At 38.2% G+C, this 15,000-nt stretch overlaps 1 protein-coding gene across 1 annotated transcript in view; it reads left to right on the forward strand.

Moving 5' to 3' along the window:
• The window catches only part of LOC114643494 (polycystic kidney disease protein 1-like 1), a 246,384-nt gene that overhangs the window by 98,667 nt on the left and 132,717 nt on the right, over positions 1 to 15,000 (forward strand). Inside the window, exons 17-18 of the mRNA XM_051928890.1 lie at positions 703 to 787; positions 1,040 to 1,228. Of these exons, the coding sequence (XP_051784850.1) occupies positions 703 to 787; positions 1,040 to 1,228 (274 nt within the window). The remainder of the gene's footprint in view (positions 1 to 702; positions 788 to 1,039; positions 1,229 to 15,000) is intronic.

Genomic DNA, 15,000 nt, shown 5'->3' on the forward strand with positions numbered 1-15,000 from the left:
ATTGGGCTTTTTTTCTATAATTAGCTTGAACATTATGGTTGATTATGCAATTTCTAACGTCACGCTAAGATTCATACTTCACTTGCAGGAGTGATATATTCACACTAATAAATATGTTTATGTGTATATATGTATGCATGTATATACTTTTACAAAAATCTTAAGGGAACACTTAATCATTACAGTCTAATACCAAGTCAGTTAAGCTTCATAGTTATCAATCTGGCCATTTAGGAAGCATACGTGATTGTAAATCAACTTCACCTGCTTTGGTGTAAATGAAAATGACAACAGGTGCACTGGAGAGGTAACAACTAGGTAACACCCAAAAAGGGAATGGCTTTATAGTTGTTGGCAAATAGCTCTCTTCTTATCCTTCCTGACTGATTCTTCTCTAGTTTTGCATTTTGCTACTGTTCTTTTCACTACTAGTAGCATAAGGCAGTGCCTGCAGCAGATTCAAGTTGCATACGTAATCCTCCAGAATTGGGATTAATAAAGTATCCTATCTATCTATCTATCTATCTATCTATCTATCTATCTATCTATCTATCTATCTATCTATCTATCTATCTATCTATCTATCTATCTTATTTAAGTTATGGGTAATGGTATATTGTATATGAGCATTGTCAGTGTACAGTAATTTAAGTATCTTAACAATATCTCTCCTATGTATATATTCTTTTCTTAATTTTACAGGTTTAATTTGACCAAAAGTATTTGTTGGATACATTCTTTATTTTTTTCACTGCTGTTTTGCATTTTTGTTCTCCAGCCTATTCTGGTAAGTCGCTCAGATATTTCATAGACTTTTTTTCTTTATTTGTCAATTTTGACATGGTAAAATGTTGCTCTGTTCTCCAGAGTGGATATTTAAACTCTAATTACTTTTTACAAAATACATAAATAAAATAATACCAAATAAAAAACAACCTAGAAGCCTACTGAAGTGAAAAGTTGATAAAATGGAATGTTTTACTGTAAAAAATATAATGTTTAATTATTAAAACATTTATTTTTGTTGGCTTTTTTTCAGATCTTTATAACTGCACTGGCAGTGACTCTGAAATGTAATGAAATCAGTAATATTTATGTGGGCTTCCATAAGACTAACCCCAATTTTGAATCTAGAAAATGGCAGCCCTCTAAAGATTCTTGCCTGTCTAAAAAGTGTTTGCCCACGTTTGACCACAAGCATCTTGCATCATCCTTGGATTATGACAAGGTATTTTACAGAGTGCTTTTAAATTAGCTTTCTCTTTCAGACTCCTCCTATTCAGTAAACATATCATACCATATTCTTTAATACATTTTGTGGAAGAGGCAAACATATTAATACAGTACATTAAAAGTCTTCAGAGTCCTCTGTTGACCTAGAGAAAACTTGAATCATATTATAGGTACCACTACATATCCCTTGAGAGTTGCCTCCAATCCACTATAACCTTCTATATTAACTTTTTTTTCTGTATCTACCACGTCATCAGCAGAAAACCTCTGCTCAAAGATCATTAGAATTTTTTGTATTGTCTTTTTCAGCTATATTCTTGATCTCATGGATCCTCATTTATAACACCATGAGTAGAATTCATGCTAAAACACGGTGTATGGACAAAACTGGAAATGTGTGTACGGACAAAAAAATTCAGATGCATAAAACTGTGTGTGAGCAATGTTCCACACTCTTTCCCTTTATAAATCCCAGTCAATGTGAATTTTAACGTACATGCACATGTCTACAGCCCGACCTTGACTCCTTCCCAAAATTTGGATGTTTGAATATGCAAATCAATATAAATAGCCCCTTCCATTCAGAATTCTATTAAAAGACAAAGGAAAAAGCACATGGAAAAAAGAGGAATTTAAGAAAATGCAAAGTGGAGGCAAGGAAAAACTATTTGTTGGCTTCAGCAGTGGTATAAGCAACACAAGGAAATGGAATGATACAGTGCGGTAGAGACACTCAAAAGTTTGTGTGTATGCACTGTTTATACATGAGGCCCATGGTCTTCAGTACCCAAATCTGTGCTGCATCTATATGCTTTTACTACGCTTTGGCATATTAAAGTGATCAGAGATCTCTAGGATACATATTCTGAAGGGAGCACACAAATAATACTGCGAGTACAGCAATGCAACCGATAAATAAAATTTGTAGTTGAGTTAGCAATAGAAATCATCTGCACACTTGTTTTGAAACTAGTTATATGCAACAACAAAAAGATCAGAACAGAAGAGACCTGTATGAGTGTATTATGTCAACAGCAGCACCAACAATCAAAAGATACTCTCATCTTGCCCAAGTTCATTGCAGCCGATACATTCAAATTCGTCCTTTGGTACCTTGTAAACTAGAATACAGTATGCATTCTCTTACACATACTCTTCATTTCCCAGTTTTCTTTTCAACAGGATTTTAGTATAATACATCTTTTGGTGTTTGTGTTGTCCACCTGGTGCTGCAACAGGATTTTGGTTTCTGATAAAATTTAAGACCCATTTTATCCCACTACATTGGGCATCTGTTAAGCCCAGAGTAATGAATATGAGATATAGGAAGCATCTGCTACTGTTGCAGGGGCCAGCTCATGTGTCATCTGCAGCTGCACTTCAGCAAATGTAACAGTAAAGACTTTGGCTCCAATGTGGCATCTTGGTCTTATGGAGATGGTGAAGGATGCCGGCAGCATTTCAGCATTTCTTCTTTTCTAGATTATCAACTGTAGTTGTTGTAGCAGTGGTTGCAGTATTAGCTGTAAATCAGAATCAGGGTCTGGCTCAGACCAAATACATTTTGGGGATCTATTAAAGTAGACCCCACTCGTGCTGCTCTTTTAACTATTGTGCATAATATTTATGCACCTCACTATCATATTTTCTGTCCCAGTTATTATTTAAAAATAGTCCACGCTTTTATGGACAGTTGGGACCCACTGATTGGTTTTATAAAAAATAGTCTGGCCAGTTGGAGGCCCCTGATTATTTTGACCCTTAGGTTACACCGTTTCCTTTTCTGTTCTTTAATCTACCCTCATAGATTAACCTGCCCCAAAGATGAATAGCTACAATGAAAAAAACAATACATCTGCAGTGTAATTTAGACTAAATTTTGAAATATGTTCTGAGTCCATGTTTTGTCTTTATATGTTCTATGCAACTGTCTCTTATCTTAACCTGAGTAACAAATGTTTTATTTTTATATACTTACATTACTCATATATATTATAAGAAAAAGTGGAAGCAAGAAGTATTGGGGCACCAGCAGGCAAACGCTCTATAACTGAATTTCAAAAAGAAAATATGATTAAGTGTATTGAAGAAATGTCTTTTTAGAACCAGAAGTGTCTATTTCTCACTAACTAGGAGATGGTGGAGCTTCCAGTTTATGTAGATTTCCAACAGGCACAGGTGGGTCCAGGTGGACAGACACCGGTAGTGATGTCAGTGGTGGAAAAGCAGTCACTTTTCTTCAGCATAGGGAGGTAAAGATAAGGAATTATCGCACAGCGCCAACTCCTGGAGGGAAAAAGTATTACCATCACTAGTGCTGTTTAACTGTCCCCTTAAACCAGGGGTCTCTAACTCCAGTCCTGTGGCCTCATGCATAACGCCGTGCGTAGGATTCACACTAAAACATGGCGTACGGACAAAAGCGGAAATGTTCGTATGCTCAAAAAAAATCCAGATGCATAAATCTGAGCGTTCGCCAACTTCCACATTCTTCCACTCCATAAATCCCGATCAGCGTGAAAAGTAACGCACGCGCCTGCTGCCACTCCCCAAACTCCTCCCAGAATTTCACCTCTTTGATTATGCAAATCAATATAAGTAGCCCTTAAGCGCAGCGTTCTGTGAAAAGGCAATGGCAAAAGCATGGTGGGAATAGAAGAATTTCAGTGAATACCAAGTGGAGGCAAGGACAAACGTACTATTTGTTATTTTAAACAGTGGTATAAACAACAAAAGGAAGTCGCACAGTGCCTGAAATAAAAAAAAGAACTTGTCAGATTTCAAAGTCACCGTGAAAAGAAGAGTCATAGCCCACCATTTGAGTGTCATATGAAAGCTTATTAGGGTACAGGGAAATGAAAAAAATAGGGACACAGTGGGTAAAAAAAGCTCGATGTCAACTTTAATCTTGAAATTTCCACTTTAATCATGTAGTTTATTTTGTCATTAAAGTAGAACATCATAAACTTCATCTTAAAATCGTTTAATTTACTAGTTTCTCAAATCCCATCGTAACTAAAGTAGCACGTTAAATGCTTTGTTTTGTATGTGTTCTTCTATGTGCTCTGTGTGTGAATCACTACGTGTTTCTTAAAAGGGCTTTCTCTTCCTCCGACAAGACACAGAATCCATTACATTCATGATATTACAGCTCTCTGAATAATTTAAATACTAAGATGTATACTTGATATCATCTTCATGATGATAGGAATTAAAACATGTTTTAAACATGGGAACACGGTGGCGCAGTGATTATTCATGCCAAGATGCTTGCTGCGCCGTGTGCGGACTTTGATAAAATAATTTATTACAGCAGTACTGTCTCTTTCAAACGTACTAATCCCCAAATCCTGTCCTTCCTTTTCTTTCTCCAAATATCCAATCGCCACACAATCAGCTCTGTAATAGATGTTAAGCCATCTGTAAGTTAAGAACACAGATTCTTCAAAACTTTTAAGGAACTTTGAAATATCTTCATAGTACATGTTTATTTTTTGTGAATTTCCCCTTGGGATTAATAAAGTATCTATCTATCTATCTATCTATCTATCTATCTATCTATCTATCTATCTATCTATCTATCTATCTATCTATCTATCTATCCATCCATCCATCCATCCATCATCCATCCATCCATCCATCCATCCATCCATCCATCCATCCATCCATCCATCCATCCATCCATCCTTCCAGTGTCGCCCCAGCAAGAATACAGCACGAGGCAGGAACAATCCCTGAACAGAGCGCCAGCTCCTTGCTAGCGCTGTGACACCGTTTCCTCACATGTTTAATTATTAACAATATAGATTATTTAAATTAAGTTAGTTTTATCTGTATAATGTAATAAACATATTTTGCTGCATTTCATCTTAAAAATGATTGTCATCATATGTAAATACGCACTTTGTAAAGTGGCTCAGTTTGTGCAATATTATAACTGTATCGCAAGTTTACAGTGAGGTAATTGTACTAATAAGTACAAACAGTTCTACAAGGAGCACTTGATGGACTGATTGATTCCATTTATAGTTCTTGGGATGAAACTGTTTCTGAACCGTGAGGTCAGTAAGGAAAGGCTCTGAAGCATTTGTTATATGAGAGCAGTTCAAATAGGCAGCATGGCAGAGGCAGCGTGTGCTAGATGCTGTATACCGATAATTCTCTTTCCGATCAGCTGCTGTAGAGCTGTGATTCCACACTCAGATACAGTGATATAAATACTACGAGTGGTGCAGTGAGAGTAATATGGAAAAAGATGATCCGCTGTGGCAACCCCTGATGGGAGGAGCTGAAAGAAGAAGGTGCAGTGAGAGTGACAGCGCTAAAGCAGCTATGGTATTTTGGATAGTTTGACTATTCCATGGACCATTATATTGTTACAGGTTAATTACAATCAGATGCCTTAAACTAATAAACAATATGCGGTTTATTTCAGTGTATATGATAAAGCTGAGTCAGGGATGTGGATCTAAAAAAGAAAGGGAAACTGGAATAAAAGCAATGCTTTGACGCTGGGTGCCGCTAGTTTGCAAAACCAAGCGGAGAACTTATGTACACCAGGGTTTGAGCTACCACAAAAATGTGCATGGCTTTACGCCAAGTTTAGGTTTTATGCATCGCGATTGGAGCGTGGAAACGGGAGTACGCAACATTCTAGTGCATATGCACCATTTATACATGAGGCCCCTGGAGAGCTACTGTGGCTGCAAGTTTTCATTTTAACACTTTTCTTAATTAGTGACCAGTATTTGGTGCTAACTATTTCCCTTTATTCTAATTGACTTTTCGTGAGACTCTGACTGCTGAATTGATTCTTTTTTTCCTTAAACAGCACCTAAACATAAATTTGATGTGAAGTGAGCCAACAGATGACCAACTAAGTTGGCGCCTCAAGCTTCAACCAACTTCACTTCATTCAGTTTCTTAATTTGAAGCCAATTCTCGTTGCTAATTAAACCTGTTATTTAAGTCCATGGTGCACATTCTGCCATGGCAGACATTTCCAAAACTGTTGATTTTCTTTTTTACGAGCGCTCTCAAAATGTTTTGTTGACCTGAGCAGATCAACATTACTGAGGCCTTCACCTTTCTTTATTTTCAGTTATTGTGTGATGGATGCAGGTTGTTGTTTATGTATTGGTACATTTTGTGTCTTAATATTGCTTGGTTTCTAATTAAGGAAAAAAGAAATAATTAAGGGGCCTGAGTCTTAAGTTGTGCATCAATTAAAATTAAGGCAAAGGGTTAATTAGCAGCAAAATCTGGTCACTAATTAAGAAAAATGTTAGAGTGAAAACCTGAAGCCACAGTAGCTGTCCAGGACTGGAGTTGGAGACCCCTGCCTTAAACTGTTTGTGACAGTATGTCTCTGTGCGTGTGCTATGTATAAGTGGTGTGGAAAAAATGCTGTGAACTAAGAATGCTTACAGAAATAAGTGTTAATAGTATATTTTACCAATTAACTATGCAAACTGAATGAACAGAAGAGAAATCTAAATCAAATTAACATTTGGTGTGACCACCCTTTGCCTTCAATACAGCATCAGTTCTTCTAGGTACATTTGCACACAGTTTTTAATGGAACTAGTCAGGTAGGTTGTCCCAGACATCTTGGAGAACTAACCACAGATTTTCTGTGGACGTAGCCTGCCCGAAATCCTTCTGTCTCTTCATGTAATCCCAGACACACTTGATGTTGAGATCAGGGCTCAGTGTGGGCCATACCATCGCTTCCAGGACTCCTTATTCTTCTGTAGGCTGAAGATAGCTCTTAATGACATTGGCTGTATGTTTGGGGTTGTTGTCCTGCTGCAGAGTAAATTAGGGGCCAATCACATGCCTCCTTGATATTATTGCATGATGTATACATATCTGCTTGAAATTCTCATTATTGAGGACACCATTAATCCTGACCAAATCTCCAACTCTGTTTTCAGTAATGCAGCCCCAGACTTGCAAGGAACCTCCACCATGTTCCACTGTTGCCTGCAGACACTCATTATTGTACCACTCTCTAGCCCTTCGATGAACAAATTGCCTTCTGCTACAGCCAAATATCACAGATTTTGATCCATCATTCCAGAGTACCTGCTGCCATTTTTCTGCACCCCAGGTCTTATGTTTTCATGCATAGATAAGTTGCTTGGACTTGTTTCCATGTTGGAGGTATGGCTTTTTGGCCACAATTCTTCCATGAAGACCTCTTTTAGCCAGACTTCTCTGGACAGTAGGTGGGCATACCTGGGTCCCACAGGTTTCTGCCAGCTCTGAGCTGATGGCTCTGCTGGACATCTTCTGATTTTAAAGGGAAATGAGCATGATGCATCTTTCATCTGCTGCACTGTTTCCTTGGCTGACCACTGCGTCTACATACTTCAGTATTGCCTGTTTCTTTGTGCATCTTCTAAAGAGCTTAACGGCACATCTTGAAAGCTCAGTCTGCTTTGAAATCTTTGCTTAGGAGAGACCTTGCTGATGTAGTATAACTACCTTGTGTCTTGTTTCTGTGCTCAGTCTTGCCATGGTGTATGACCTGTGACAAGAAACTGTCCTCCACAACCTCACCTTAATAGCAGAGTTTGGCTGTTCCTTACCCAGTTTTAAAACTCCTACACAGCTGTTTCTGTTCCAGTTAATGACTGTGTTTCAACATACATATGAAAATGATGATCATTAGCACCTGTTTGGTATAATTGGTTGATCATACACCTGACTATAATCCTGCAAAATCCATGACTTTATGCAAATGTACCTATAAGAATTAATGCTGGTCTGAAGGCAAAGGGTAGTCGCACCAAATATTGATTGGGTTTTGACTTTTCTTCTGTTAGCTCACTTTGCATTTTGTAAATTGATAAAAATGAACAATTAGAATTTATATTTGTGAAAGCATTCTTAATTTACAGCATTTTTTCACACCTGCCTAAAACGTTTGCACAATATTATATATATGTGCAGGAATGACAGGACAATGTTGAAAAGTTAGGGCACCAACTGGGTCATCCCATTTAATTATAAGAAGTCCAACTCAAAATGTGCCTTTAAGGTGAAAAGAAAGTTAGCAAAACACAAAGAAGCTCTCGACTTTTGAAAGAAGTGTCACAGTCGTTTCTTAGGAACTCTGTCCAGAGGTTCACTCTCAGGAAAGAAGATGACTCCTTCCAGGCAGCCTGGCTTTCTCATGGTGCACAGGGCTAAGTGCCTGAGCTAGGTGGTTTCTCTGAACTGCGGGGAATGAAGAATAAAAGAACATTAGCGGCAGCGCCCTCTCTCACCCCAGCAGGTTATCACATACCTTGATTAAGCCTGTGAGGAGGTCCTCTGACGTGCATGAATGAAAATACGCAGAGATTGACAGAGAGAGTATATTTATGAACTAATCTTTTATTCCTAAACATACATATATATATGCAGCTGGAGATCCACAAAGGGAGAAAAAATGAATCACGTATAGTATCATAAAGTAGTTTTTATTCCTGAGCTTTCAACCCCTGCCAGGGATCTTCATCAGAGGATAATGCTTACACTTACAAGAATCAAAAGCAATATATAGCAAAATGTTTAATGTTTTCCTTCCCTACGAGGATAAAGCAAACCAGCGAGCTTCGATGACTCGAGACATTTTGGGAAACTGGCTGTGACAACTTGACAAGGACATTGTCACTGTCTTACACCCCAAAACTTGAGGCTGAGTCTCAGTACTTTAGCAAAACCAGCTTTATTCAGCTTGAAACGGGAACAGCACGGTTTATTTATTGTAGTGGGATCCATGTATAATGTTCCTTGCATCACCCATCGACAATACCGTAACCGGCTCGGATTTGCTTCTGCAGTGCTCCAAAAAGAGTTCAGAAACCTCACAATATGAAGAAGAAAAGGAAGATTCTACTTCTGATTGATAACTGCGCTGCTTACAGCATGCTTCTACATTTAGAAAATGGTCAAGTTGAGTTCCTCCCACCCAATTACACGGGAGTGCTTCAGCCATTGGGTTTGGGCATCATTTACTCCCTGAAAATGTGTTATCGCAAAGGAAATGCTGAGAAAAATTCTCATCAGCATAACTTGTAAACAGGAGGAGATGAAAATTAATGTGAAAGTAGCTATTGAAATGATAACAAACGCCTAAAAAGCACTATACTGACAAATACAGAATCTCATTACTATGAAATTTTCATTACAATGAAATATTTTTTTAGGTCCCAGGAACTTCATTGTAACAGAATTTGACCTGTGTATATATTTTTTCTCCCTTTGTGGAACTCCAGCTGCAAATATATATATATATATATATGTATATATGTGTATATATATATATGTATATATGTGTGAATATATATATGTGTATGCAGTAATCCCTCCTCCATCGCGGGGGTTGCGTTCCAGAGCCACCCGCGAAATAAGAAAATCCGCGAAGTAGAAACCATATGTTTATATGGTTATTTTTATATTGTCATGCTTGGGTCACAGATTTGCTCAGAAACACAGGAGGTTGTAGAGAGACAGGAACGTTATTCAAATACTGCAAACAAACATTTGTCTCTTTTTCAAAAGTTTAAACTGTGCTCCATGACAAGACAGAGATGACAGTTCCGTCTCACAATTAAAAGAATGCAAACATATTTTCCTCTTCAAAGGAGTGTGCGTCAGGAGCAGAGTCTGTCAGAAAGACAGAGGAAAGCAAACAAATCAATAGGGCTGTTTGCTTTTAAGTATGTGAAGCACCGCGGCACAAAGCTGTTGAAGGCGGCAGCTCACAACCCCTCTGTCAGGAGCAGGGAGAGAGAGAGAGAGAGACAGAGTTTGTTTTTCAATCAAAAATCAATACGTGCCCTTCGAGCTTTTAAGTATGCGAAGCACCGTGCAGCATGTCGTTTCAGGAAGCAGCTGCACAAAAGATAGCAACGTGAAGATAATCTTTCAGCATTTTTAGATGAGCGTCCTTATCGTCTAGGTGTGCGAACAGCCCCCCTGCTCAATCCCCCTACGTCAGGATCAGAGAAAGTCAGCGCAAGAGAGACAGAAAAGTAAGCCGGGTAGCTTCTCAGCCATCTGCCAATAGCGTCCCTTGTATGAAATCAACTGGGCAAACCAACTGAGGAAGCATGTACCAGAAATTAAAAGACCCATTGTCCGCAGAAATCCGCGAACCAGCAAAAAAATCCGCGATATATATTTAAATATGCTTACATATAAAATCCGCGATGGAGTGAAGCCGCGAAAGGCGAAGCGCGATATAGCGAGGGATTACTGTGTATATATATATATATATATATATATATATATATATATATATATATATTATATATATATATATTATATATATAATATACATATATATATATATATGTGTGTGTATGTATATATGTGTGTGTATGTATATATATATATATATATATATATATATATATATATATATATATATATATATATATATATATATATACAGTGGAACCTCTAGATACGAGTTTAATTCGTTCCAGCACTGAGCTTGTATAGCGAATTTGTCGTATCTAGAACAAACTTCCCCATTGAAAATAATGGGAATCCAGTTAATCCGTTTCGCACCCCAAATATATTAACATAAAAATCAATTTTCCTAACAAATAACACTGATAAATTATATATACTGTAGTCTACCTTTAATAAATAACACTGGTAAATAATATAACTGATTATTAAAAGAATCAAAACAGGTGTCTAAAGTGCAGTAGAGCATTCAATAAATCTTTAAATAAATAATCCTTAAAACAGTTGTGAAGTGGAGGTTTAAAATACACAAGAATAACAATCCTTTAACACGAGGTTAAAATGTCAAAAGGATGCAGTCTTTAAAAAACAGATGACAATCCCCGGTGCTTCTTCTCTGTTAGCGTCTCACCTGCGGGCTCTGCAACAGGCGAGACACTCTTAATGCAGCTGACCTTATCTACACCGTCCTGCTTCAGCTGTTTGGCTCGCCTGTTCAGCTCACTGTTCAGCTACACGCGAGCCTGCACTCGCTCGCTCTCCCGCACCAACTTCCTGCCTGCCTGCTGCAACCTCCATTCTCTCTCCTCTCTTTTCTTTTACTTCTTCTCCCCCTTAACCGGCTCGCGCTTCTCTATATTTGCGGGGAGGACATGGCAGCTGCAGCCCATCAGCCACAGGAACAATCATGGATGTGGGCAGTTTCCCACTTGTGCACTTAAGTGAGAAACGCAGACACCGCAGATCGCGGCTCGCAACTGCTACCACGCCCCCTCGCTAAGCTGAGAGCTATACCCACAGCCTGGCTCGTGGCTCGTTATGCGAGCCAATGCTCGCATTTAGATCTGAATTTTTCGCTCATACTTTCCTCGTATTTTGAATTTCTCGTATACAGAGGTGATCATATCTCGAGGTTCCACTGTATATATATATCTGTGTGTGTATGTATGTATGTATATATGTGTGTGTATGTATGTATATATATATATATATATATATATATATATATATATATATATATATATATATATATATATATATATATATATATATATATATAGTTTTGTATGAACTTATCACGGAAACACACCGCCAACGAAACTTTTACCGATCTGTAATTATGGAGCAACACGCTAAACTAATCACAACATGTGGGCAAACGGTTACGGAGGAATGGATTAAAAGGATCCAGGACACCGCTTCCAAAAACCGTATTTCTAAACGAAATACACTCAACAGAAAATGGGGTAAACTCACTGGAAATCAACATATAAACAACCCCCAATCCGGAGTACACAACCTATCCAAAAGACGGCTCTCCACCACAGAACACAATATTCTCTCCAGAGGATTAAAATTCAATTACAAGGACGCATCTGACATGAACTTCCTCGGTTCGTTAGAACATATCTTAGTAACTGAAAAAATACCAACAGAACAGGCACAAGAAATAAGATGCAACGTCGCCAGCCAGCTACACACAAGACAACCAACCACACGTATGCTGGCAAGTGAACAGAAAGCTCTAAGATCTTTACGGAATAACAACAGCATTATTATTACACCAGCTGACAAAGGAGGCGCAACTGTTATCCTAGACAGCGAACAATACTCCACAGCTATGGAAGAAATGCTTTCGGACACTAATACTTATCAACAGCTAAATAACGACCCAACAAAAACTACACAGAATAAAATAAACTATACTCTGACCAAACTCCGAAATGGTAACCGCCTGGATGTACAGAACTTGAATGAAAAATGAAATCTAATGATGCTAACTGCCCGGAATTTTATGGACTCCCAAAAATACACAAAACACCACTAAAATACAGACCAGTGGTTATCCTAATAGGCGGACCATCATACAACTTGTCAAAAAGACTTTTCCAACTACTTAAACATTTAACTGACGACTCAGATTATTCCGTCAACAGCGCGGAGTCGGCATTACAGCGCTTGAAAGACGTATCCATCGCCGAGGATGAGATCATGGTCTCGTTTGATGTTGTATCGCTATACACCATGATCCCGATCCAACTGGCCACAGAAACACTATTAATGAAACTGGATAGTGACCCCACCATAGAGACAAGAACCAAACTGTCCATCAAAGACATAATGCACCTAATATCACTTTGCCAAAAAACTCACTTTCATTTCAACGGCAAGTATTACACACAGAAAGAAGGCATGCCAATGGGATCACCGTTATCTGGACTCCTAGCTGAACTGGTAATGCAACGATTTGAAAACATAGCTTTATCCCAGATTACACCCAAAATTTGGATACGCTATGTAGACGACACATTCGTCATATTAAGAAAGAACCAGCTGAATGAGTTCTACAATCATATTAACACAATATTCCCTGCAATCCAGTTCACAATGGAAAAAGAAATCAATCGACACATCAACTTCCTGGACATTTACATCAAAAGAAATAGTGACGCCACCCTGACCACAAGTGTTTACCGCAAACAATGCTACGCAGACAAGATTCTACACTTCGCCAGCAACCACCCGGTATCTCATAAATGGAGCTGCGTGAAAACCCTATTGAAACGAGTCCACACGCATTGTAATACCAAGGAAACAAAAATTAATGAGAGACGCTATCTCGTCCAACTTTTCACCTCGAACGGATACTCAAAAACATTCATTAATTGGAGTCTACACAGCAGACGCCAAAGGAATCAGCATACAATTGACTTAAATCAGAACCCCCACCCCACCTGGCATTCACTCCCGTATCACCATAATGTGTCAGAAGGCACGGCACGCACCCTAACCAAATGGGGCATCAGAATAGCACATAAACCCACGAACAATCTGCGCATGGTCCTGTTTAATGCTAAAAACAAGAAATCGACAGCCGAAACACGAAACGCAGTTTATAGTATTCCATGCAATTCTTGCTCAGCGGTATACATAGGACAAACGTCAAAAAGAATTTCAACACGTGTATAGGAACATCGCAACGCCGTCAGAAGAAAGGACGCACTATCTTTGATATATGCGCATACTAAATCGACAGGACACACATTCAACTGGGACAACGTAAAAGTAAAATTTAAGGCCAGTACAAAAAGTGCCAGAGAGTTGGCCGAGTCTTGGCTATCAGATGAAAACGCCATCAACAGACACTTGGACATAAATCCAGCATATGCCAACTTAAGAAGGACATGTACACAATAATTAAACTGTACAACCATTGATCATACTGACTTAGTCACCTCCACCCACCCAAACCCCCCCCCCCCCCCCACCCCGAATGTGTTCCTATATATTGCCTTTGATTCTTGTAAGTCTAAGCATTATCCTCTGATGAAGACCCCTGATAGGGGTTGAAAGCTCAGGAATAAAACTATTTTATGATACGTGATTCGTTTTTTCTCCCTTCGTGGATCTCCAACTGCAAATATATATATATATATATATATATATATATATATATATATATATATATATATATATATATATATATATATATATACATACACACATATATATATATATATATATATATAATGTGTGTATGTATATATATCTATACTAATAAAAGGCAAAGCCCTCACTGACTGACTCATCACTAATTCTCCAACTTCCCATGTAGGTAGAAGGCTGAAATTTGGCAGGCTCGTTCCTTACAGCTTACTTACAAAAATTAGGCAGGTTTCATTTCGAATTTCTATGTGTAATGGTCATAACTGGAACCTGTTTTTTGTCCATATACTCTAATGGAGGAGGCGGAGTCACGTACTGCGTCATCACGCCTCCTACGTAATCACTTGAACTAAAAACAAGGAAGAGATTTACAGCACGAGTCAAACGCGGGAACAAATGTAAATGACGTTAATTTTTGAGTGTCTTTTAATACCGTGTAAGCATACATATTAACACATGTGCAATTAAACGTGAGCATTTACGGGGTGATTTCTCTGGCTTAAAAGCTCGCCTTTTATTAAAAAGGTAAATGTTAACTGTTTTCATTCTGAAGGGCACAAACCACGTTGGATTTTGTAATGATAGTTGATTAGTAAGGTCTATTAAGGGATACTTACAGAATGATTAGTAATGCCTGTGAATGCCGATGCAAGTAGGAGAATGGGTGTGAACTAAAGAACGATTAGTAACTTGTACAGTAAATGTCTCTAAAGTCTGTCTATTAAAAAGTTATTATATCTTTCAATCCTGTGTATTGATTAAACTACGAACCTAACAAGATCACTTCATGGTGTCAGAAGTGGCGGATTGGAAGAGGAATCTGAAGAAGAGGTTCAGCTTTTGAACGAGTCG

The sequence above is a fragment of the Erpetoichthys calabaricus genome, chromosome 6 (genome assembly GCF_900747795.2).
Source record: "Erpetoichthys calabaricus chromosome 6, fErpCal1.3, whole genome shotgun sequence".
NCBI lineage: Eukaryota > Metazoa > Chordata > Cladistia > Polypteriformes > Polypteridae > Erpetoichthys > Erpetoichthys calabaricus.